The sequence below is a fragment of the Cydia fagiglandana genome, chromosome 1, assembly GCF_963556715.1.
Source record: "Cydia fagiglandana chromosome 1, ilCydFagi1.1, whole genome shotgun sequence".
NCBI classification, from domain to species: domain Eukaryota; kingdom Metazoa; phylum Arthropoda; class Insecta; order Lepidoptera; family Tortricidae; genus Cydia; species Cydia fagiglandana.
The window spans coordinates 20,376,736-20,401,456 of NC_085932.1; the positions used below are offsets into that span (position 1 = coordinate 20,376,736).

The 24,721-nt window shown below is 42.2% G+C and overlaps 2 protein-coding genes across 2 annotated transcripts; one reads left to right on the plus strand and one right to left on the minus strand.

The window, feature by feature from the left end:
* Nucleotides 1-840: 840 nt before the first annotated feature.
* On the plus strand, nt 841-2,091 carry LOC134665108 (transmembrane protease serine 7-like; the record flags this gene model as incomplete). Its single annotated transcript, XM_063521973.1, has 2 exons — nt 841-861; nt 1,357-2,091. Coding segments are annotated over 2 exons (756 nt in total), but the record flags the coding sequence as incomplete, so codon positions are not given.
* A 2,591-nt stretch (nt 2,092-4,682) lies between these two features.
* LOC134666252 (src substrate cortactin) lies at nt 4,683-24,721 on the minus strand. Its single transcript, XM_063523407.1, has 12 exons — nt 24,516-24,721; nt 23,889-24,028; nt 22,663-22,749; nt 21,044-21,153; nt 20,020-20,174; nt 19,541-19,706; nt 19,280-19,401; nt 18,510-18,683; nt 18,089-18,157; nt 17,375-17,635; nt 16,594-16,770; nt 4,683-9,002 (listed from the first exon to the last, which is right to left on the minus strand). Exons 2-12 carry the CDS (start codon nt 24,026-24,028, stop codon nt 8,919-8,921), a joined length of 1,545 nt encoding a protein of 514 aa, XP_063379477.1. The 5' UTR covers nt 24,516-24,721; the 3' UTR covers nt 4,683-8,918.

Consider the following 24,721-nt stretch of genomic DNA (forward strand, 5'->3'; position numbering starts at 1 on the left):
GCGATGTTGCGTGGACTTTCGTTATAGCGTGGTGGGGTCAATCGCGGAAGGTCTAGAACGCAAAATGACTACAGTAATATTTTGCCTATATCGCTATTACAGTTCGTTTTTTTAGCATTAGAAAGAACTTCGCAGAATTAGCTTGAGGTTCCAAATCCGGCACTTTTAGCGGTAATAATTTGAAGTAAATTATATGTATTGACCAATTTGACCATGCTACATTAGATAATTCAATAATTATTAACAATTAAAGAGCCTGATAAAAACTGCACGCTTGCTTCTGTGGAGTTCTTTCTAATGCTAAAAAAACGAACTATAGTCTACATCGCAAACGGTCTAGAACGCAAAATACCCACTTTTTATATCACCACATTTTACATAGGTAGGTTAGGTTCGTTAGGTATCTTCAAATGGCCGAAGGCCAAACAGCACAGAATAGGAGCCCCGTGGAAGCTAAAATGACATTTCATACTATGAAATGTCATTTTAGTCTACCGAATAAAAAAATAGACTTTACTTACAATATTATTTAGACATGTAAGTACAGCACTGGCCACATACGCTTTTAAGGTGTTGAGGGGTAAGATACATAACCCCACAGTGCTGGGCTCACTGGGACTATTGGTGCCTCAAGGACCTCGACGGCGTGCGCCACGCCTGCTTGCTCGCCCGACCGCGCGTACCAACTTACTGGCCAATTCACCTACTGTCAGGGCGATATTAATATTGAATGAAGTATCTACTAAAGTAGACTTATTTAACTGCACCTTGACTGAGTTCACAGAAGCTACAAGCCGCCAACTATGTTATTTGTGATATTGTAAATTTTTTTATGTGTTGTTAAAAATTGTTAAAAAAATTGTTAATAATGTTTAGTTTTTTATAAATATGTAATATTTATTACGCGTTGGACTATATAGTCTGTAAGTGATATGTATTATTTTAAATAATAATAAATAAAAATAATAAAATCTATAGAAAACTCCTCCCTAGTTTCGCAAACTTCTTGCACAAGATGCTAAATAACGTAATCTACTATGATAACGTCAATGTCAAATACAATAATTTGTTGAATAACCTGCCAAAACAGTATAGAAAACATGTAGAAATCTAGAAATACATACTTAACAAAGTTTTGTAATTTAATGCCCGTGAATGTACCTGCACATCGTTGTATATTGGTCAATAATTCTGCAAACATGTGAGACAGAGCGAATTATAATGACTCTAAAATACTCTTCGCATCGTGTGAAGCACGTAATAGTAAACGGAGAACCAGTATCCAGCGGCGTAGTTCCTTACATCGTATCCATTAAGGCAGGTCAACACATAATCAATAAACTATATTCATATAAGAACTTTTGTGGTGGAAGCATTATCACCAGGGAGAAGGTCCTCACAGCCGCTCACTGTTTCGAACGTAACAACTTCGCGCACGCAAGAAATCCATCATCACTGGCAGTGGTCGCAGGAGACCTGAGAAATGTCATCATTGTAAACGAATTCATTTCGAACGAAAAGATTCAGTGGAGAATAATCAGAAGCGTTGTTATACATCCATACTTTAACTTTCCTTTGGATGACATAGCGGTGGTGTTTGTGAACTCGTATTGGAATTTCTCAAAATATATTGAACCTATTAAAATGGCCAGGCATCCAATAGATTACCCAGACAGGTGTTATGCAGCCGGTTACGGAAGAACTTCCCACGCTGAGCAGAGCAATAGATCAGAAGTCCTTCTTAGAGCTAAAATTGATATAATACCGAGAACCAAATGTACCCAAATTTGGGAAATACCAATGGATGACTTCGTTTGTACCAGCTCGGTGTATTCTGACGTAGCAGTGGGAGATTCAGGAGGGCCCTTGGTTTGCCGAGGCACGACGGACCCGGAGGAAGAGCCTGGCAAGGAGCTACTAGTAGGGGTGACCAGTGGTAAAAATTTTGATTATACTAGTATTTTTATGAGAGTATCTGCTTACGCAGACTGGATCGACGACGCGAATCCTTCATTCGCGTCGTCAATCCAGTGTTGCTTGCAGAACTGGTGTCTTTTATTCTACATTTATTTCTTGCTTTTAAATATATAGTTCGCGTTACGACTTGTTGTTTTATTTGTTCTATCTTTACTTAATACCTCTACATTGGAATCAGCCAATTATATTCTAAATTAGCCCTAAGCATGCCCATTGAGATGTTAAAAACCCTCTTTCCTCGGACTCCGGTAATTACTTTATGCTAAACTCTTCCTTCTGTTCAGAATAGGTGCTGTTAATTGACTTTCCACCAGAAAAATACTACGTAATCTAGATGAGAAATGAACGGGTGAACTAACGACGTCATAAAACTAACCCTTTAGGTGTCTTAACACTTATAACACTTTTCCAGACATAGTGCACCTTGCGACCAAATACTCGCCAATAGAATTACAAACTTAGGAATTTGATTTAAGGTTCATATTCGATTGGTCTTTCGGGAGGAGGAAGAAAAGTAACTTATCATTAAATTAATCATCAAAGCTGCATACATTGTAATATATTTGCAATTTTTTGAAAAACCTTGTAGTTTGGTGCGGCCTGGAAAAGGGTTGTCTTTATAAGATCTAGGTCGTTAACGGTTTAACAATACGCCGACACTTTTAACCTTTCACAAGCGTGTGGTGGTCAAAATCGTGGGTTCATTCTAATCTTGGTAGTTATCTGTATTATGACGAAGCCTGCGCTGTGGATCTGAAGGTACCTATGCTGTTATTAATGTTGTTTTTTTTTGGGTCAATAAATTGGTTTATTTGCATTAGTGTTATGAAGACAAGTTCTCAAAAAAAAAAGACTAAAAATTCGGTCAGGATCCTTAAGTAGGTATCGTACATAGACAAGTGGTTAATGTCGGCCCGAAATTCTTTTGTTACAATACAGTATCGTTTTGTTTTACTTACCTATTGGCTGCGTGCGAAATGCGTGATGGTGATGGGAAAAATACAAACGACGACAACGCACGGCGTAGAAAAAGTAATAATATAATGGGTGGATATCTACATACTTTTTGACTCTCTTTTTACACGACTGCCCAAAAAAATGAATGTATTGTTTTCAGGGTTCATGTTTGTATGTGTGAGTTTCTTTTTAACCGACTTCCAAATCCCAAAGGAGGAGGTTATCAATTCGGTTGTATGTTTTTTTTTTTATTTTTTTTTTTTTATGTTTGTTACTCCATATCTCCGTCATTACTGGACCGATTTTGAAAATTATTTTTTTGATTGTATGTATATGCATACAGATTGGTCCCGTTTTTGTCAAAATCCAGTTCTGATGATGGGATCCATGAGGAATCGACGGAACTCCTCAAATCTTAAAGGCATACATATAGTGATTTTTGTGTTTTTATCAACAAATCAAGCATATACATTCAAAAACGTGACATTTGATGAAGTGGAACTGCTGATGATGATCAGAACGGAACTCTTCAACGACGCATAGTTCACCTTTGGCGATTTGTCCTCTTCGTTATGTTTGTTAAGCAAGTTAAGTTTTTAAGCCACAATTTTATCAAGCTTGAGTTCTGATGATGGGATCCATGAGAAATCGAGGGAACTCCTCAAATTTTAAAGGCATGCGTATAGAGATTTTTGTATTTTCATCAGAAAATCAAGCGTTTTCATTAAAAACTGTCGCATTTGATGAAGTGGAACTGCTGATGATGATCAGAACGGAACTCTTCAACGACGCATAGTTCACGTTTGGCGATTTGTCCTCTTCGTTATGTTTGTTAAGCAAGTTTAGTTTTTAAGCCACATTTTTGTCAAGCTCGAGTTCTGATGATGGAATCCATAAGGAATCGAGGGAACTCCTCAAATCTTAAAGGCATACGTATAGAATTTTTTATATTTTCATCATAAAATCAAGCATTTACATTAAAAACTGTCGCATTTGATGAAGTGGAACTGCTGATGATGATCAGAACAGAACTCTTCAACGACGCATAGTACATGTTTGGTGATTTCGAATTTCGATTTTGACTTGGACTGGGACCCGGACTCATACCCGGATCCGGTTCGGACCCGGACTCGGACTCGGACTCGGACCCGGACTCGGACCCGGACTCGGACCCGGACCCGGACTTGGACCGGGACTCGGACCCGGACTCTGACTCAGAGGACCGGACCTTGACCCGGAAAACCACTATGATACCTAAACTAAATAAACCACTATGATTACCTACCATAAAATGTGGGTATGATGATGCCAAACCCCTCCCGCTCAAACTCCCGTACACCGCACCGCATGCGCCGTTAAGTGGGTTAGGTTAGGTTTGAACTGCGATCCTCACAGAACCGAACAAAAGTGGGTTAGGTTTGGTTAGAACTGCGAGTCTTACAGAAATGAAATGCTACTAGAAAAGTGGGTTTGATTAGGTTCGAACTGCGATCCTCACAGAACCGAACTGCTATCAGAGAAGTGGGTTAGGTTAGGCTAGATAACTACGACCCTTACGGAAACGAAATGCTACTAGAAAGTAGGTACTGGTTTTACCTCCTTTTCTACATAGTGCACCATCTACCATAATCTTTCACCGGGCCCCATAGAAGTCGGTTTTTTTTTCTTAAAAATTATTTCGTGTAATATCAGATACGTCAGATACGGAAAAGTTACTTAGACTATAAAATACAATAAAACGCAATACGTCGATATAAAATAAAACTATTTATTTACTTTTATAAACAATATAAATCGTCTTTTATAAAATACAGTTCGGCATTAAATACCAACTATAGGTACGAAGATTAATACAACATTTGTAAACTCCATCCCAATCCAATTATACGAAGAAAAAAATTATTTCCAGTATCAAATCAAAATTAAGAATTGTTATTGATGGTGGTCCAGCTATATTCTATAGAATTATTTATTGCTCCACAAAAGAAAGTAGGGTCAACCGGGATAAATGCGTCTCTTGGGGTAAAAGCGTCTTTTGAAGATATCGTCCAAACGCAACATATTATAACTATTATAGCCGTCTACACAAAAATTTCAGTGACCACACTTCGAATTGGGAGGGTTGCAATAGTTCTAAAATGTTCCATTTAGAAGAAACGTTTAAAAGACGCATTTACCTCAAGTGACGCATTTACCTCGGTTGACCCTAGTATATTGGTTTTTAGTGTATTAAATTTTTTCGTTAATTGGTCTGGAATGGGCTGTATAGAACTTGAGTGTACGCATACCATACTATGGCCAACTCATAACATGAACATAAGTTTAAAGGTTGGAGTACGCCAAATAGCTCGACACCAGACCAAAACGCCGCCCTCACTCATCCGCTCGCCGTCAACTAGTCGTCTTAACAATGGACAAAGGATTGATAGCCGTTCGGGGCCAGCTACAAATCGAACGAGTATACCTTGCGTATGTACGTAACACAAGCGACTCAACGCTGTGAATACGGCTACGGCTAGTTGACGTCGCGCTTGCGTCGGGCGACAGTGCCTATGTGACATCGGCGCCTAGGGGGAACCCACGGGCGGTAAACGCGCCGTTGCCGCGCGACGCTAGCGAGCGTTGACGAGACGATGCCGATAAGTGTGCATCACAGTGTAAGAAGTTTTCTATAAAGAATACTAAGCGGATCGGGTTGAGGCGGCGATGGTCCGGTTCCGAGCTCTTTGGTGTACTTAAAACTCATTTTATGAACGAAACTTATTACATTAAATATAGAACAACGTGTAGCTATACGATTTTAACTGTCACTTAAATGTTTAACCCTTTGACCGCCACGCCGATCGTGTGCGGCACACCGTCGTGATTGTTAGAACGCACTAGGGTTGATATTGGGAAGTAGACGTTGTAGCCTTTTGCGTCTATTACAGGTTTTTGGCGATAAAAGGGTTAAGCACTTTAGGCATTCGTACGAGCGATTGTGGGCAGCATACTAGATACAGAATGTTAGTTTGAGCTGTAACTCTTACACTATGTGTATTGCTAGTTTGTTATTTATATATTTTTACAACCAACATACCAATTCCCTTCTAAATTATATCGTCAACTATTTGTACACCGCAAAAATGACGAATTGCACACGTTGAATTATTTTGTCTGGCCTCATCACCTTATAATTGTAAATTATTATTTAGACAGTACAAATATTGATATTTAATCGTTACTGTCAATGATATGCAAAAAATTACAAAAGTAATAATAATAAAGTCCATCATTAGGTCATTACAAACTCAAGTAGTACTTCGAAATCAGCTTTTCGCCATTTCTACGATGTACCTACTTCAAATAAAACAATTCCTCTTTATATCATTCTTTGATACAATATTGCAGAAACTACGAGAGAAGACGAAAGTGCGTGTGGATATCGATCTCTAAACCAGATTACCATGCATTCGAATTCTCAAGCATTCTATATCTACCTTCTCTCACTGGCCATCACGCACGCTTGTGCCTATACTACGTATTTATTTTTTCTTACTTTAATGATATCATAAGATTTCAAGAATATCTAATGCAACTACTACAGCCAATTGCTGTGAATTGTGTATTAATGGTGATCAATAAATGCTCTTTTTAGGGCCAGTTGCACCAACCGCAATTAACAGACTGATCTACGTCACGCGGCAGAGATCTATGAAACTTCCCATACAATAAAATTTAGCGAACGTTTGGTACAACCGACCCTTAATCATATTCATTAAGTGCATCCGACATTGGATTGAGCAAATGCTGCGCCTTTAAAAGATGGCACGTATATACATATAAGTAGTTATAATAATTTTGAATACTTGTTGACGTATATGAATTTCACTTAATTCCGTAGATAAAAAAGTGATAATTAAATGCGTGACTCAAGAATTTAACTTAAAATATAAACATCTATAAACAATTGTCAAGGCAAGTTTAATATTATAATACTACTGAAAGTAATAAAATATTAAGGAACATCAAAATTATCTATGTCCCCAAACTATGGTAAGTATACTAATTTGACATTTTATTCTTTACATAAATCATATTCTATGCCATTTTGGGTGGACTTATGCAGTTTTGATATGCATCGACACAAAAAAATTATATTGATATTAAATGTCTAATCATGAAATAAATTAATAGTGAATGATTTATTTTAATACATGGAAACAGTCGCAATAATTTTCATTTATCATTATGCATTTTTGGCTAGTTTGTTCTAAATCATACGGATTGTAATCTTCAAAATAATATTCCTAACAATAGTTAATATATTTATGCAAAATCTCCTAAATAAATTCATTAAATAGGGTTTAACCGATTTTTTTAAATGTCAGTTTATGGTAAAATTAGCAATTCATAAAAAAAGTAATGCTACCCAAAAAATAACCTCAAGTCAATAAAGAATGAAATAAAGTTGGTATATTGCTTCAGGTTGCTTCACGAATGCTGACACGAATGAAATGAACGAAATGTTCACTGTATGATACATTGTATTGATACAGGCCGCGTAGCCTACATGCCAGTCGCTTACGCTCCATAGCGAACGAAATGCAACCATGCAATGATAGAGACGCATAGCGTTTCGTTGTCGTAGCGCAAGCGATTGTTACCTTGTCGTATCGGTATACAGTCAGAGCCATCTTGGTTGGTTAATATGTGATACACACATAGAGGTTTTCATTCACTCATTCATTCCATTCGTGCCAGCTCTTGAGAATCGACCTCAACCTATTACCGCTACTACTTTATCATTGTGTTGTAACTTTCATAAACTTGGTCAAGCAGATCTTGTCAGTAGAAAAAGGCGGCAAATTTGAAAACTGTAGGCGCGAAGGGATGTCGTCCCATAGAAAAATTGAATTTCGCGCCTTTTTTTACTGACAAGATTTGCTTGACCAGCTATATACAGCATAAGTACATACATCTTTTATTTGTGCCAAATATAGCTTACACTAAAGCCCAACTGTCGTTCTGTGATATAATACAATAATTTACTAATTGATATCAGTGAATATTTTTTATTAATATGACAATGTTCAAAGTAATTCAGTAAAAAAATCACTTTAATTGTAGGTAGCTAGTGTGCGCATGACTGCCAAATAGGTACAGTAATTAATCTCGAGCCCGACTTACGATAAAGTCTATATGATAACAATAACTCTTACACTAAATTAAAAAAATGAAGAATTCACTTAAAATTAATATAATACAAAGTCAATAAGTGCACGAAATGAATTCAATTGGAATAATATTATCATGTTAACAATAAATGGGGTATTACAAGTGTTAATCAATTCGTTTATATTTATAGAAACTTGAAGTAGAATTTCGATATAGTGATTAATATTTTCACGATTATTTCACATAGTAATAAAATAAGGCGGGACTAAAGCCGACCACTGACTAACAGTCCGCCGGACGATATCGGCCGGTCAGTTGTTCGTAACTGTCAAATTTTTGTTCTAACTGACAGGCCGATATCGTCCGGCGGCCTGTTAGTCAGTGGTCGGCTTTAATCGCGTAATAAATCCATTACCCTCCATTCCGTTGGACAGTCGAATAATACATTTTAAAACAACCCACGAGCGATCTTTCTGTTAGGTTAGACCAAGAGGGCAATGTCGCTCACGAGACGTCGGAGGTAGGTATGTTACGCAATTAAGCCCTTTTATTTAACAATCCAATTGGACATAGTTTAGCAAAAAGGATCCATACTCGAGTATGCCATATAAATGAATGATTTCCCGTTTTAACTGTAAGTTCAAAATGTATTGACAGACGTTTGTGGATTCGATCCTTTTCCCAAAATAAAATAACGTCCAATTTGATACTAAAGGAGTGTTTTTTCATTCATAGTAGTCAGTAAATTTCGCTTGTTGTCAAAGTTTCATGGGTTATTAGGATTTGATTAATATCTATAAATATGTTGGTAAAGGAATGTACACACCTCACTTGTCCTGCAGCTGGACGTAGTTGGCGGGGAACAGTCCGTACGCGCCTTTACACATGCCCTGCCACCAGCCTTCGTCGATCTGTACACAAAGTAAACAGAGTTAAATAACACTAAAATTTTTTTTGTAACAAGTGATGAATTTAGTCGGAACTCCCAGGTTATATCAAATTTAATAACCTGTTATTAAAATCAGAATATTATGCCCACAGTATGTACTCTGTAAATTATTTTTTTTACAAAAATTAGGCTTTTAGGAATGTAACTGAGCTGTTATAGTATAGAATAGTGTAGAATACAGAATCGTTGTGCAGCTCAAATCGGTGCACTTTACAAGTGATTGTGTTTGTTTATGTGTGGTGATTGCGTGCTCATTGTAAACGCTTCATAATGCGGTGTCTGACATTAATGACGGAGTAATGACGGACAGACAGACGCACGAGTGATCCTATAAGGATTCTGTCGAGGTACGGAACCCTTTTAATAATAATGTGGTGTCAGTGACGGGTGTGACTCACCATGACGATGTTGGTGATGATGTCGTCGGGGTCGAAGCTGATCTCGTCGGGCGCGGCGGCCTGGTAGTCGTAGAGCGCGCGCGCCGTGTAGCCCTCCTCGTCCTCTTCCTCCGCCTCCCCGCCCTCCTCTCCCTCCCAGCCCACCGGCGACATCACTATAGTGACTCACCATGACGATGTTGGTGATGATGTCGTCGGGGTCGAAGCTGATCTCGTCGGGCGCGGCGGCCTGGTAGTCGTAGAGCGCGCGCGCCGTGTAGCCCTCCTCGTCCTCCTCCTCCGCCTCCCCGCCCTCCTCTCCCTCCCAGCCCACCGGCGACATCACTATAGTGACTCACCATGACGATGTTGGTGATGATGTCGTCGGGGTCGAAGCTGATCTCGTCGGGCGCGGCGGCCTGGTAGTCGTAGAGCGCGCGCGCCGTGTAGCCCTCCTCGTCCTCCTCCTCTCCCTCCCAGCCCACCGGCGACATCACTATAGTGACTCACCATGACGATGTTGGTGATGATGTCGTCGGGGTCGAAGCTGATCTCGTCGGGCGCGGCGGCCTGGTAGTCGTAGAGCGCCCGCGCCGTGTAGCCCTCCTCGTCCTCCTCCTCCGCCTCCCCGCCCTCCTCTCCCTCCCAGCCCACCGGCGACATCACTATAGTGACTCACCATGACGATGTTGGTGATGATGTTGAAACAACTATTATTTAGGGGTACTAATATGGAATATTTTCTTAATTAATTAAGGAAACTAGACAATATGGTTAAATCATTTATTTAAATAATTTCAAAATTAACCCGGAGAGCCTTAAGGGCCTTAATGACAGGAACTTAAGGTAAACTAGCTCTTATCTAAATAACATGAGCATCAGACTCTTATTTAAGTGTTGAGGGAACAGTTATGGGTATAGCGAACTCTTTTTAAAAATGTTTTGGTAGATGAGGGCGCCAGAACCAGCATCTCTGATTCAGTAATAAATATTAAATAAAGGGTCGATCTAACCTCCAAAACTTCGAAAGACCGTAAACAATACAACCGCCACGTTGGCCAGGAACCTCTGCGTGGAAGTATGGAAATGCCTGGCACAGCTCCTTGCCACTGGTAGCTCGGCTTGCAGAAGCTGGCATGTTGAGGCCACCCCGTAAACTTGTAATAAAGACGGTAAATCTTGAAACCCTGAAATTTATAAAACTACTAAGTAACGGAACAGACATTCACAGAATCGAATAAATATACTGGACTGCGAGTAGGTCGCTGCTTACCCGGGGCAGACAATAAGCGGGCGTAGGAAAGGACTTGCATAATTTCAATGCACCCGGGGCTTCAATTTCCAGGACGATTCACATCCAACGAGCTGCAATAATATAAAAACAATCAGCACTGCACTAACAAATCCATCCAAAACAATTAAGGAATCGACGAGCTACTTACGATTAGGCGGCTTAAACCGCGATATAGGTAGAAGCCATCAGACGGAACCAGGCCGCTGGCCAAAGGAAACGAACCACCTTGCTACGATCTCTTCCAAATCCAAAAAGAACGGCTAGCTACGTGGCGAGCCATCGGTGACAGATCAAACGACGGGGTTACCAGAGTCCGAACGGGGCTCGGGCGAACACTACATGACTTGACAAAAAAAACGCTTTCTTTCCTATTTAGTTTGCTTAGAATAATATTGAATACAACGCGCCGACGAATAAAAAAAATATTTGAAGACAATTTTAATTTACAACCTGCGATTAAAAAAACCAAAAATGTAGGAAGGCACCGAAATTATTTTTAATCTAGCAACCCGGACCATGTTGTTATCGACTGTGTTCGCTAGATGGCGTTAAGGGTATCAAACGAATATGGGTCACATACTAAACAGTATTAAAAAAATGAAGAATTAAAATTTTGTTGTTACAGTGCTCCCCTACCCGAAGAAAATTTTGACTACGGCAAAATTTTGAGCTGGTCCCCAGCTCGCAAAACCACCCGCGGAAAGTACCTAGACAATTACCTACCGCTAGAAAAAAAACTAACTAACAAAAAAAAATCGAACCCACGCACTAAACCAGACTTACTTTATAAAGACTTGACGTACGCAAGTAAAGCTCTAAGCTACATTACCACGAAACATCGCATCACGTATATTCCTTGGTGGCATAACGAACGGCCCAAGCCGCGGGTTATGCGTCCAAGAGATACAGCGGAAGACGGCATATAGCCAAGTGAAATTTAATATAACTAAGATCGGTGACTGCTACTACAACTAATTCAAATATACCTAGCGCGCATATCAGGCCGTGACTGTCAGACGTCACAGGTCTGAACGCGGAAATCAGACAATAACACAACACAATGATACGTTGACCAGCTGTGTCTGAACGACAAGCAGACGGTAACGTTCCAAACAACACGAGACACACAAGGAAGTCGACTGTACAGGCTCCATTTCAGGCAATGCAAGTCTGTCAGTGTGACACACAAAAATCCGATGTTTGCGGACAACGCTTTAAGGCGTGTACCACAGAACAACCCCCTAACATCAACATTAACGTTCACGCATATGATTTAAGTCATACCGCAAAGCGTTAACAAAGAAGATGGCACTGCTATTAAGAGCTTGACGGTTTAAAATCCGCCAAAACCCGACCAGCCAGTGCCGATTGGAATGCTGGTTTAAAACGCCAGCACCCCGGTAAAACACGCGAAGAGTCTTTAAATCGTCCTCTTCGCCCACCAACAACAAACAAACCACGTGCCTGAGTTACGTTTGCTCAGACACGATCGAAAGAAAGTAAGTAATACGTAAACAAAACTCCTGCACGCATCACATAAAAAAAGAAAACTCCTACCGAAACATCAACAAAAAAAACGCGCAATCACCGATAATTAACTAATAAGTAAATATTTACTCCATCTAAGGTAACAACAATAAGGAAAAACTCGATTTAAGTCGAGATAATAGATAAGGAAAAGTAGGTAATAAACATAACTCCCGTACGAAACAATTGTTAAAACTACTACAATAAGATTCGACCTTAAAGGTAAACCGCTATTTGAATATCGGCAACAACAATAATTGTGACTGACTGTACCCAACCACATCAAGAAACTATTTAATATTAATTTTATTTATTTTAAACTTTAACTTTTAACTTCAACTCCAAACATCCCGTAATAAATTTAATAATTGAAAACACCTGCTGACTGTACTTCACTATAACCTCCAAATTTGCTCCCTCAAACTTTTTACAACTCCACGTTTATAATTAATAAAATATCGTTACATTTTAAACAGGTGTACCGTCAACTAAGTACAAATACAGTAACCTCCCACCGAGGAAGAATAAAAAACTTAAATTGAAAGAACACAAGTCTTACAGATTGGTACAGAACTGTCCACTAACATTACACCTTTGTATTTTTTTTTAAATTAAAGTAAAAGTTAACTTACGTTTAACATTCCACACACTATTCCACTAGTTGCAATTTAATTAATAATCTTTACACAGTACAACGCAAGTAATAGATAAATATAACTCCACACTCATTTAGGTACATGCCCTAACCTATAAAAGTATGCTCACATGTGGTAACAGTATTAACTTACACGGTTATGTAATATAGTTAAATTTTAAATTAAAAAAAGGTAATAATCGGTTATCCTGAACACAATACAAGAATACAAGCAGCACCGTTTCTACCAAAAATAAAACTCCCTTTAGCTAACACACTGTGACCAAAGAGGTTCGCTAACATTGCCCCACGTTGGGCGCCACTGAAACAACTATTATTTAGGGGTACTAATATGGAATATTTTCTTAATTAATTAAGGAAACTAGACAATATGGTTAAATCATTTATTTAAATAATTTCAAAATTAACCCGGAGAGCCTTAAGGGCCTTAATGACAGGAACTTAAGGTAAACTAGCTCTTATCTAAATAACATGAGCATCAGACTCTTATTTAAGTGTTGAGGGAACAGTTATGGGTATAGCGAACTCTTTTTAAAAATGTTTTCGTAGATGAGGGCGCCAGAACCAGCATCTCTGATTCAGTAATAAATATTAAATAAAGGGTCGATCTAACCTCCAAAACTTCGAAAGACCGTAAACAATACAACCGCCACGTTGGCCAGGAACCTCTGCGTGGAAGTATGGAAATGCCTGGCACAGCTCCTTGCCACTGGTAGCTCGGCTTGCAGAAGCTGGCATGTTGAGGCCACCCCGTAAACTTGTAATAAAGACGGTAAATCTTGAAACCCTGAAATTTATAAAACTACTAAGTAACGGAACAGACATTCACAGAATCGAATAAATATACTGGACTGCGAGTAGGTCGCTGCTTACCCGGGGCAGACAATAAGCGGGCGTAGGAAAGGACTTGCATAATTTCAATGCACCCGGGGCTTCAATTTCCAGGACGATTCACATCCAACGAGCTGCAATAATATAAAAACAATCAGCACTGCACTAACAAATCCATCCAAAACAATTAAGGAATCGACGAGCTACTTACGATTAGGCGGCTTAAACCGCGATACAGGTAGAAGCCATCAGACGGAACCAGGCCGCTGGCCAAAGGAAACGAACCACCTTGCTACGATCTCTTCCAAATCCAAAAAGAACGGCTAGCTACGTGGCGAGCCATCGGTGACAGATCAAACGACGGGGTTACCAGAGTCCGAACGGGGCTCGGGCGAACACTACATGACTTGACAAAAAAAACGCTTTCTTTCCTATTTAGTTTGCTTAGAATAATATTGAATACAACGCGCCGACGAATAAAAAAAATATTTGAAGACAATTTTAATTTACAACAACCTGCGATTAAAAAAACCAAAAATGTAGGAAGGCACCGAAATTATTTTTAATCTAGCAACCCGGACCATGTTGTTATCGACTGTGTTCGCTAGATGGCGTTAAGGGTATCAAACGAATATGGGTCACATACTAAACAGTATTAAAAAAATGAAGAATTAAAATTTTGTTGTTACAATGTCGTCGGGGTCGAAGCTGATCTCGTCGGGCGCGGCGGCCTGGTAGTCGTAGAGCGCCCGCGCCGTGTAGCCCTCCTCGTCCTCCTCCTCCGCCTCCCCGCCCTCCTCTCCCTCCCAGCCCACCGGCGACATCACTATAGTGACTCACCATGACGATGTTGGTGATGATGTCGTCGGGGTCGAAGCTGATCTCGTCGGGCGCGGCGGCCTGGTAGTCGTAGAGCGCCCGCGCCGTGTAGCCCTCCTCGTCCTCCTCCTCCACCTCCCCGCCCTCCTCTCCCTCCCTGCCCACCGGCGACATCACTATAGTGACTCACCATGACGATGTTGGTGATGATGTCGTCGGGGTCGAAGCTGATCTCGTCGGGCGCGGCGCCCTGGTAGTCGTAGAGCGCCCGCGCCGTGTAGCCCTCCTCGTCCTCCTCCTCCACCTCCCCGCCCTCCTCTCCCTCCTAGCCCACCGGCGACATCACTATAGTGACTCACCATGACGATGTTGGTGATGATGTCGTCGGGGTCGAAGCTGATCTCGTCGGGCGCGGCGGCCTGGTAGTCGTAGAGCGCCCGCGCCGTGTAGCCCTCCTCGTCCTCCTCCTCCGCCTCCCCGCCCTCCTCTCCCTCCCAGCCCACCGGCGACATCACTATAGTGACTCACCATGACGATGTTGGTGATGATGTCGTCGGGGTCGAAGCTGATCTCGTCGGGCGCGGCGGCCTGGTAGTCGTAGAGCGCCCGCGCCGTGTAGCCCTCCTCGTCCTCCTCCTCCACCTCCCCGCCCTCCTCTCCCTCCCAGCCCACCGGCGACATCACTATAGTGACTCACCATGACGATGTTGGTGATGATGTCGTCGGGGTCGAAGCTGATCTCGTCAGGCGCGGCGGCCTGGTAGTCGTAGAGCGCGCGCGCCGTGTAGCCCTCCTCGTCCTCCTCCTCCACCTCCCCGCCCTCCTCTCCCTCCCAGCCCACCGGCGACATCACTATAGTGACTCACCATGACGATGTTGGTGATGATGTCGTCGGGGTCGAAGCTGATCTCGTCGGGCGCGGCGGCCTGGTAGTCGTAGAGCGCCCGCGCCGTGTAGCCCTCCTCGTCCTCCTCCTCCGCCTCCCCGCCCTCCTCTCCCTCCCAGCCCACCGGCGACATCACTATAGTGACTCACCATGACGATGTTGGTGATGATGTCGTCGGGGTCGAAGCTGATCTCGTCGGGCGCGGCGGCCTGGTAGTCGTAGAGCGCCCGCGCCGTGTAGCCCTCCTCGTCCTCCTCCTCCACCTCCCCGCCCTCCTCTCCCTCCCAGCCCACCGGCGACATCACTATAGTGACTCACCATGACGATGTTGGTGATGATGTCGTCGGGGTCGAAGCTGATCTCGTCGGGCGCGGCGGCCTGGTAGTCGTAGAGCGCCCGCGCCGTGTAGCCCTCCTCGTCCTCCTCCTCCACCTCCCCGCCCTCCTCTCCCTCCCAGCCCACCGGCGACATCACTATAGTGACTCACCATGACGATGTTGGTGATGATGTCGTCGGGGTCGAAGCTGATCTCGTCGGGCGCGGCGGCCTGGTAGTCGTAGAGCGCCCGCGCCGTGTAGCCCTCCTCGTCCTCCTCCTCCGCCTCCCCGCCCTCCGCGCCCTCCCAGCCCACCGGCGACATCACTATAGTGACTCACCATGACGATGTTGGTGATGATGTCGTCGGGGTCGAAGCTGATCTCGTCGGGCGCGGCGGCCTGGTAGTCGTAGAGCGCCCGCGCCGTGTAGCCCTCCTCGTCCTCCTCCTCCACCTCCCCGCCCTCCTCTCCCTCCCAGCCCACCGGCGACATCACTATAGTGACTCACCATGACGATGTTGGTGATGATGTCGTCGGGGTCGAAGCTGATCTCGTCAGGCGCGGCGGCCTGGTAGTCGTAGAGCGCGCGCGCCGTGTAGCCCTCCTCGTCCTCCTCCTCCACCTCCCCGCCCTCCTCTCCCTCCCAGCCCACCGGCGACATCACTATAGTGACTCACCATGACGATGTTGGTGATGATGTCGTCGGGGTCGAAGCTGATCTCGTCGGGCGCGGGCGGCCTGGTAGTCGTAGAGCGCCCGCGCCGTGTAGCCCTCCTCGTCCTCCTCCTCCACCTCCCCGCCCTCCTCTCCCTCCCAGCCCACCGGCGACATCACTATAGTGACTCACCATGACGATGTTGGTGATGATGTCGTCGGGGTCGAAGCTGATCTCGTCAGGCGCGGCGGCCTGGTAGTCGTAGAGCGCCCGCGCCGTGTAGCCCTCCTCGTCCTCCTCCTCCGCCTCCCCGCCCTCCGCGCCCTCCCAGCCCACCGGCGACATCACTATTGTGGGCTGCCGAGCCATCTGGATACCAAAAACAACACCTAAGTTAATTTAAAGATATGGTTATGATATGATTCAATAACGTAGAGGAGAAGACCGCCAGGCTTTAGTGGGACTGGATAGGTCATGTCTGCCGCATGCATCCGGATAGGTGGGCTAATATTACCACCAAGTGGATGCTGCAAAATAAGCGCGGACGTGGCAGGCCCAAACGGAAATGACGGGAAACGGAAACAACGGGTGTCGTGGAAATCAAGGGAAGGCCTTTACCCAGCAGTGGGACACTATAACAGGCTATTAATAAAATTAATAAAATCAGATATCTAAACCATTTACAAAGATCATTTCTAAAGTTAAATAGATTCGAACCACAGAGGACTGCGAAGGATTCGTACGCTATGCCGTTACGCTATTAACACAATGATGCGAATTCGCACCTCGCTCTGGGATATGCGCGTGATAGGGCTATGCGCGTATTTTGCGAAGTTCCCCACTCGCACACGCGGCGCGAATCCGCATACAATGCGAAGGTCGCCTTAGGTACCGAGACCGAGGCCGCGAGGTGGGAAACCGAGACCTTTCTGAAATCTAATCCCTTAACCAACTAATAGCTCTGACTACTGACCTCTTCCTTCTCTTTAGGCTGCACCAGCGTGACGTCCGGCAAGTTAACCTTCTCCTCAACCGGCTCGGGTGTCGGTTCCCGTTCAGGTTGTTTTACCGGTTCTGGTTGTCTGATTGGTTCCGCTTGTCTCACCGGTTCCGGTTGTCTGACCGGTTCCGGTTGTCTGGCCGGTTCCGGCTGCCTGACCGGGTCCGGTTGCCTAACAGGCTCTGATTGTTTGACGGGAGCTTCGCGTTCTTCTTTCTCTAACCGGTCTTTTTCCTGAAGTAAAAGAACTCTAATTTAAACATTCACGATTTTTACACATTATTGTATACGAAAACGGGATTCGCGCAACTAGAAGATGTTGACGTCACCTTTAGTCAGTCTTCTCCGAGACCACGGGGGACGAGGGCAAAGCCGTCATCGAATCGTCGGGGGTAATTTTAGAACTTATTAGGGAGTAAGTCCATTATCGTAAATAATAATAAAAAATGACCACTGAATTAATTTCAAATTACGCACCAATATAAAGACCCTATAAGCCTATAACTTGATACTCTTAAGGTGACAGTCCATTTCCAACGACAGCTGCACTGCTGTTCATTTTACTATGGAAATTGACAATGACAGCGACGCGTTCAGTACCGGTAGTGCAGCTCCGGTTAGAAATGGAATGTTACCATTATTTTTACATTCAGTGGTTGGGAGAAAAAAGTGTTAGTAGTATCTCACCTTTTGCGATAAATCCTTGTCCATTTGTAGCCTCTGTTGGCGTATTTTCTGCACAGACTGCAATGCTTCCTAAATAAACAACATAGTTTCTTAATAAATGTCTGTCAATATACGCGTTCTTCATAAGTATGTCAAATCTAACAAGCTTCCTCTATTTTCAAATTTGCGTTTGTTAGAAAGATACAATATTTATAACAAGGTTTAACTATTTTTTTTTTAATAGGGAGTAAGATCTTATCATTGTGGACAATACTTTCATATTGCGTCGTTGCGGCGTAGGACGATCGCATTTTTATCGCTTGTCACCATGACTGTCACGTTCTTACAAGTATGTAAGTGCAAAAGGGACGCGCATAGTGATAGGCGATAAAAATGGAACCGTGCTGCGCCCGCTGAATGTGAACAACTGTGATATAATGACCTGTTCTTTCTCCTTGGCCATGTTCTCAAACTTGGCGCGGATGGAGCCCGGCTTGGCGCCGCCGATGTCGGGCTTCTGTTTGGTGTAGTTGGTGCCCACACTGCCGACCTCGTCGAAGCGGTGGGCGGACTTGTCCACGCGGTCTGTCTCCACGCCAAACTTGCCACCGAAACCCTAATGTTCAAAAAATTACAATACAATTGAGATTTTCACCAAAAATAACGATTTGTAAGTCATCGAACATATGTGACGTCACACGGGTAAAGGTTGGCGCTTACGCTATTATTAACGCCGCTCGAATATTATTGCGGCGCTATGCGCAGTGGCGGATTTGCCCTAAGGCACAGTAGGCCCGGGCCTAGGGCGGCAAGATATTTAGGAGCGGCAAATTGTGACAAAAGATTCGCTGATGGTAAAAAGAAATAACTCAAAATGTAGTCAATATTATGGGTGCCTTGAAAGGGGCGGGGGCCTGGGGCCTAGGGCGGCAAAGACTGCAAATCAGCCACTGGCTATGCGACATAAGCGCCAGCCGCCATAGGGTACCTTTTGCTGTGGAACGTCACATATATAAGATTATACAGTCTCGTATGTTTCCACGCAATAAGTACGTAACACAATAAAAAATATGTCATGATATAAACTACATTCATACATCGTAATCTCCAGAAAACCCGCACCATTACTGGGTACTATAAGATTGAGCTGGCTCGTGGCCTATATCCGCGCGATCTTTGAAGATTATACTAAGACTACTAAGACATAATAACCTTTTTGTGGTCGAGCTGGCTGGCGTGCGCTGGTGCCTTCTCGTGGTGGTCCCAGCCCACCGCCGACGCGTCTTGCCGGTCCGTCTGCACGCCGAACTTACCCCCGAACCCGCGCGAGTAATCTGGTGAGATACAAGTAAATATCAATATAAGAAACGAAACTCATCTAGCCTCGAAAACGAGTGTTTATTACAGTGTCATGGTTTCTGAGAAATTAAACACTTTTATAGTTGAATGAGTTCCGTGAGGGTAGTTAACTACCTTTCTGTGAGTCGTGCGGGGCGACCTGTTCGCGGTGCTCCCAGCCGACGGCGGCGGCGTCCTGTCTGTCCGCTTGCACACCGAACTTGCCCCCGAACCCGTGGGAGTAGTCTTTCTGGGACGAATGCTTCTCGATCTGTTCGCGGTGCTCCCAGCCGGCCGCGCTCTGCGTAAGCATTAAATTATACTATCATATCAGCAAAAACTATCAATCACTTTCAAAATTACAAAGTTGATATACATCAGTTTAGAACAGTTGTAAAATATTTTGCAGAACTTGAAAGATAGCATATAATATTGCTGTCTGAATTAAATTTCTAAATAAATAATATACGAATAACCCAAGACTATTTTTAAGGAAATACACAAATATCTTAGTATAATTATTTGCCCTTTAGGCTAAATTCATTATTTCTTCTAAATCCTGACTCCTGTATATCCGAACAACTACCAGTCCCCTATTCAAAAAGAAAAATCACCTTATCAACGCGGTCGGTCTGCACGCCGAACTTGCCCCCGAAGCCCTGCGAGTAGTCCTTCTGCGACTCGTGTTTCTCCACTTTGCCGATGTAGTCATGCCCCACCGCGCTGGCGTCCATTCGGTCGGTTTGGACACCGAATTTACCTCCGAAACCTACAAAAAATATGTGTCAATAAATACACATTTAACGAACAATAAAGTTGTTGAACAATGTGTTGATAATATTAAAAAGCTCATTCTCTACCTACACATTATTTTTCAAACTTTTATGTACACACATAAAGATAAACAGAATCAGAATTATTAGTTGTTCGTTGTTCAGTTGTTTTCCAATGTTATAATAAATGCCTCTGTTCTCCTTGCACCATTTTTACATGTCTCTGTTTGGCCCGATGGTTGACTGGTAGAGAATGCCATTAGGCATTAAGTTCGCCATTTGTACATTATTTTTATGTTTTGTGCAATAAAGTTTAAATAAATAAATAAATAAACCCTTTATGATGCGTTCAAAACCGCAAATGACGGCCAGCATAAAGATACTTAAACTATTTTGTTAGAAGAAATCTGTTATTTGTGCTTAATAATAACCAGGGGTGCGAAGCTCCTGACTTCGGCCTAACTCGGCTCCGCTCGGCTCAGCATTGCTCCGAGCAATTTTTAGGGTTGGCACCACTTGACTTCCTTTTGCGTGCACGACCACAGATAAGATAATCACTTAAATTTTGACAACCCTAAATAGCCGAAAGGGATAGTGCCATATATTAGAAAGGGATAGTATGATTAGACCCTGAACCGCTGTCAAACTTCGGTTTTGTAGGAAGCTTCCTTTCTGTACGGTAGTACTATTATTTATTCTGTGTAATAACGCTAATTTTAACGATATAATGTAATGACATTGAAATTTCTAGCATATCAAAAACAACACATCATAGAGTACTTATAAATATGTGTGTAGGTAGATAACGCAGGGTATGTAGCCGTCACATAAACTACTATTATAAGCAACAACTAGTTAAACCCACCTTGAGCGTAGTCCTTTTGAGAGACGTGTTTCTCGACTTGGCCAATATAGTCGTGGCCGACAGCAGACTTGTCCATCCGATCGGCCTGCACGCCGAACTTACCCCCGTAGCTAAAAATATGAGTTTGATTTATTTAAATATGTAAAATAATAAGCTACCCAGGGAGATGAAACATGATCCTATAATTGGATGGGCCAGAAATTTAGTCACTTTACCAGGCTGGCATTACAAAAATGACAATCGAATGTCAGTCTTACTCATCGAAAATAGAACACAACACATGATTGAAGTACATATGTGGGACATATATATCCCTTAACCTGGTAAAGGGTTAAGGGTACTGCACAGAATAATTTTCTACATTCGTAAGTGAACCATTATGAGAAAATGTTAATATTTATAATATATGTTGATATAGTTTAATATTGCAGTTACTCTAGTTTTATTTTAAGCAATATCTTCAAACATTAATCGAACTGGGCAGTGCTAAATCGTCCTGATAACGGGAAAATTCAATGGTGTTTCCTCTTTCCTCATTAAATAGGTAGGTGTCATAATTCACAGTACCACTAATAAGTATCACTTATTGAAAGTCATGTCTTTTTTAAGATAATAACCATCACAACGCTCGCTAACTCAATAAACACAATTCCTACTTTTCCCATCATACATGTATAAAAAGGGAATCCATTTAAATGACGTATAACATCTATTTTATCGGTGTTTGTAAATATGCAGCAAAAGGCGGGGGATTAACAATACAACAATGAGTTATACATAATTTACATTCCCGACTTCCTTAATGGAGGAAAATACGCATAAAATACGCGCCTACGAATATGATGTCGACGAAAGGTCGCCATTAATCAGCTCCATTGAATTTGAAGGCGAGGTAATTTAGGTAACCGTGTAACAATCAGGTACCTACAACTTAAATTATTAACTAAAACAATAAAAGTGGGCAAATATGAAAATGATTTACTGAAACAATAAAAATTTGTAATAATTTAATATTAATATTCTAAATCAATTAGCATGAAGCAGTGAGCGATATTATTTTCGGACAAGTAATTTCTCTTAGAAAAAGTTCTCGTCTGCATTATGAAAACTCAGCGATAAACTTATGTTGCTCTGTTGTTGTTGCTACTGTTGGTGTTGTTGTTATTTATATAACCAACCTAATTATTTATATAAGCGCCGAAATTCTAAAACGTAATAAATATAAGAGCCTCGGTAGAGAGTACCATTTTGTACCATTTGGAGTTGAAACTCTAGGTCCATGGGGTCCCAGCGCGCATAAGTTGTTCGCAGAAATCGCGAAGCGTCTGGTTGACGTAACTGGTGACCGAAGAGCTGGCGGCTACCTCGTACAACGTATAAGTATTGCGATACAGCGGGGAAATGCCGCCAGCATCCTTGGTACAATGCCTCAGGGGCCTATTTTAGATTTAAGCTAGTTATTAATTTCGTTTAGTTGTACCACTGTATATATATTGTATGTAAATAAATGATTTATTTTACCAACCTAATTAACAATGTCAACTGTACAAAAAGGATCATATTGCATAATTGCAAGGAAGGAAGGAAGGATTTATGTATTAAGATGAATCCTAACTTACCCATAAGAAGGCTTGGGCCCTTGCTCGTATTGTTTCTTCTTGGACAACGTGTCCGCCTCCAGCACCTCCTCACGGAGTTTCGCCATACTGCAAGTAAGTACGAACAAATGTTCAAAAACGGTAACATCAGCAACACTCTCAATAGTAGACCTTATATCGTTGCAATAAGGTATATATATTAGGTAGGTTGATGATGGTATGATCAGAAAAAGTTATTAATTTTGGGATCCATTTCAAATGTAAGATTCAAAAGTAAAAAGTCAACATAGTTTGCAGTATGCATTGACGACAGACACCATGCCATTATGGCAGTTAGCTACCGCCATAATGGCCAGTCGAAATTTCTCGAGGGTTTAATGCAATCTTTGAAAGGCTAAGCGCCTGTGACAATTACTCAAAGCAAATGCAGAAGACGCTGGTTTTCCATAGGCATCTTTTTTTTTCTGTGACATCTATTTGGTTTATCCCTACTATTCTTCCTCCCGTTATCCCGGCATTTTGCCACGGCTCATGGGAGCCTGGGGTCCACTTGACAAAAAATCCCATGATATGATGTAGGCACTAATTTTTAGCGACTGCCATCTGACTTTCCATCCCAGAGGGTAAACTAGGCCTTATTGGGATTAGTCCAGTTTCCTCACAGTGTTCACCGAAAAGCGACTACTAAATATCAATATTTCGTACATAAGTTCCAAAAAACTCATTGGTACGGTGCCCAGGGTTTGAACCCGCAGCCTCTGGATTTCAAGTCACATGCTATTACCACTAGGCCGTGTCAGTGTGTTCTGATTCTGCAATAGGAGCTAATATCCCATCTTTAATCTCTGTATAACTCTGTATAATAATATATTTACTTATCACTTCCCGACTGATGACACGCGATATGAGCCAGACAATGCAAGTGCATTGACTTTTCTGATTTGATAATTTTACCTCAAACAGGAAGCGAGTCAATAAAAACACTTTCATTTAGGTGAAGTCTTAAGAACAAGATATTTGCATTTCAATGCAGTAACACTTGAATACTGAGTTTAATCGGTTCAAAGATCGAGAAATGAGGATTTGTAAAATCATAAATTGTGTTGATATCACTCATCTTTATCTAGAAATCACTAGACATATTTGTTATGAGTATGAGTAAGTAAGTAATATTAGTATTTTTTTTATATTTTGTCGTTTATCTGCCTTTGTATTATCAGTAGCTGCTGTCTACAAGATAAACTCACTCTATAGCTTCGACGTTTCTGCCGCCAGGCCCCCAGCGCTGCTCGTGCTCTGTGACGTCGTTTATGAAGTCGGGGTCCGTGTCCCAGTCGTCGGCCTCCGCCGGAGCCGGCGCGGCCACGTCCGTGGCTGCTTTCCACATCTGATAAGACATTTTACATAAAATAATGTTTCAATGCTAAAAACCTTTAAAGTAAATGGAGTAATGTTATCATGTAGATAGTGAATGTTGCATAAATGACTCACAGTTTCTAACCACAATATTGTGGTTAGTCAGCCTCATTACTAGACTTTATACTAACTATAAGACGCTAAGAAACTATAAGGAGGAATTAACCATTAAGAAATTAGTTAAAATGTAAAACTTACCATCTTGGTTGTTAAGGTTAATAGTATCACTAGCTAGACTAATCTAATATTATCTTGACGTTTCTTAACGATGTATTTTGTTTACAGCTAGAACTCCCACGTAGTTTTAGAGTGACTAAATTTCTCCACACGTATGGACAATATAATGACACAGCTTGCGTGATTTTAATAGCTAGAAAGATGCCGTGAGACAATTCCGAGAAAATGGATTCAATTTGTATGTTTTTGCCTTTAAAAGCATAAAAAAAAGGAAAATTTACCTTGTTTAGCCGGTTTTGTTTATTTCTTATGCGTTACACAGCAATATTCGCAGTCATGTAGGCTTGCACGAACTTAAATATACGGTAGTCACTATTTTATTTAAGTGCGTAGGATTTGTCAACTAGATTTTTGGGTTTGAGGAAGGGATATTTAGAAAACAAATTGGGTGTGGAGGGTGCTGTAGCCTATGCCTACAGCGTCACCC

Excerpts from the sequence above, each read along its gene's own strand:
- LOC134666252 (XM_063523407.1), bottom strand. The coding sequence starts at position 24,028 with ATGTGGAAAGCAGCCACGGACGTGGCCGCGCCGGCTCCGGCGGAGGCC. Across the intron at positions 18,684-19,279 it reads GCCAGCTCGACCACAAAAAG|GGTTTCGGTGGCAAGTTTGG; the intron begins GTTATTATGTCT and ends TTTGAACATTAG. Across the intron at positions 17,636-18,088 it reads ACAAGGATTTATCGCAAAAG|GAAAAAGACCGGTTAGAGAA; the intron begins GTGAGATACTAC and ends CTTTTACTTCAG.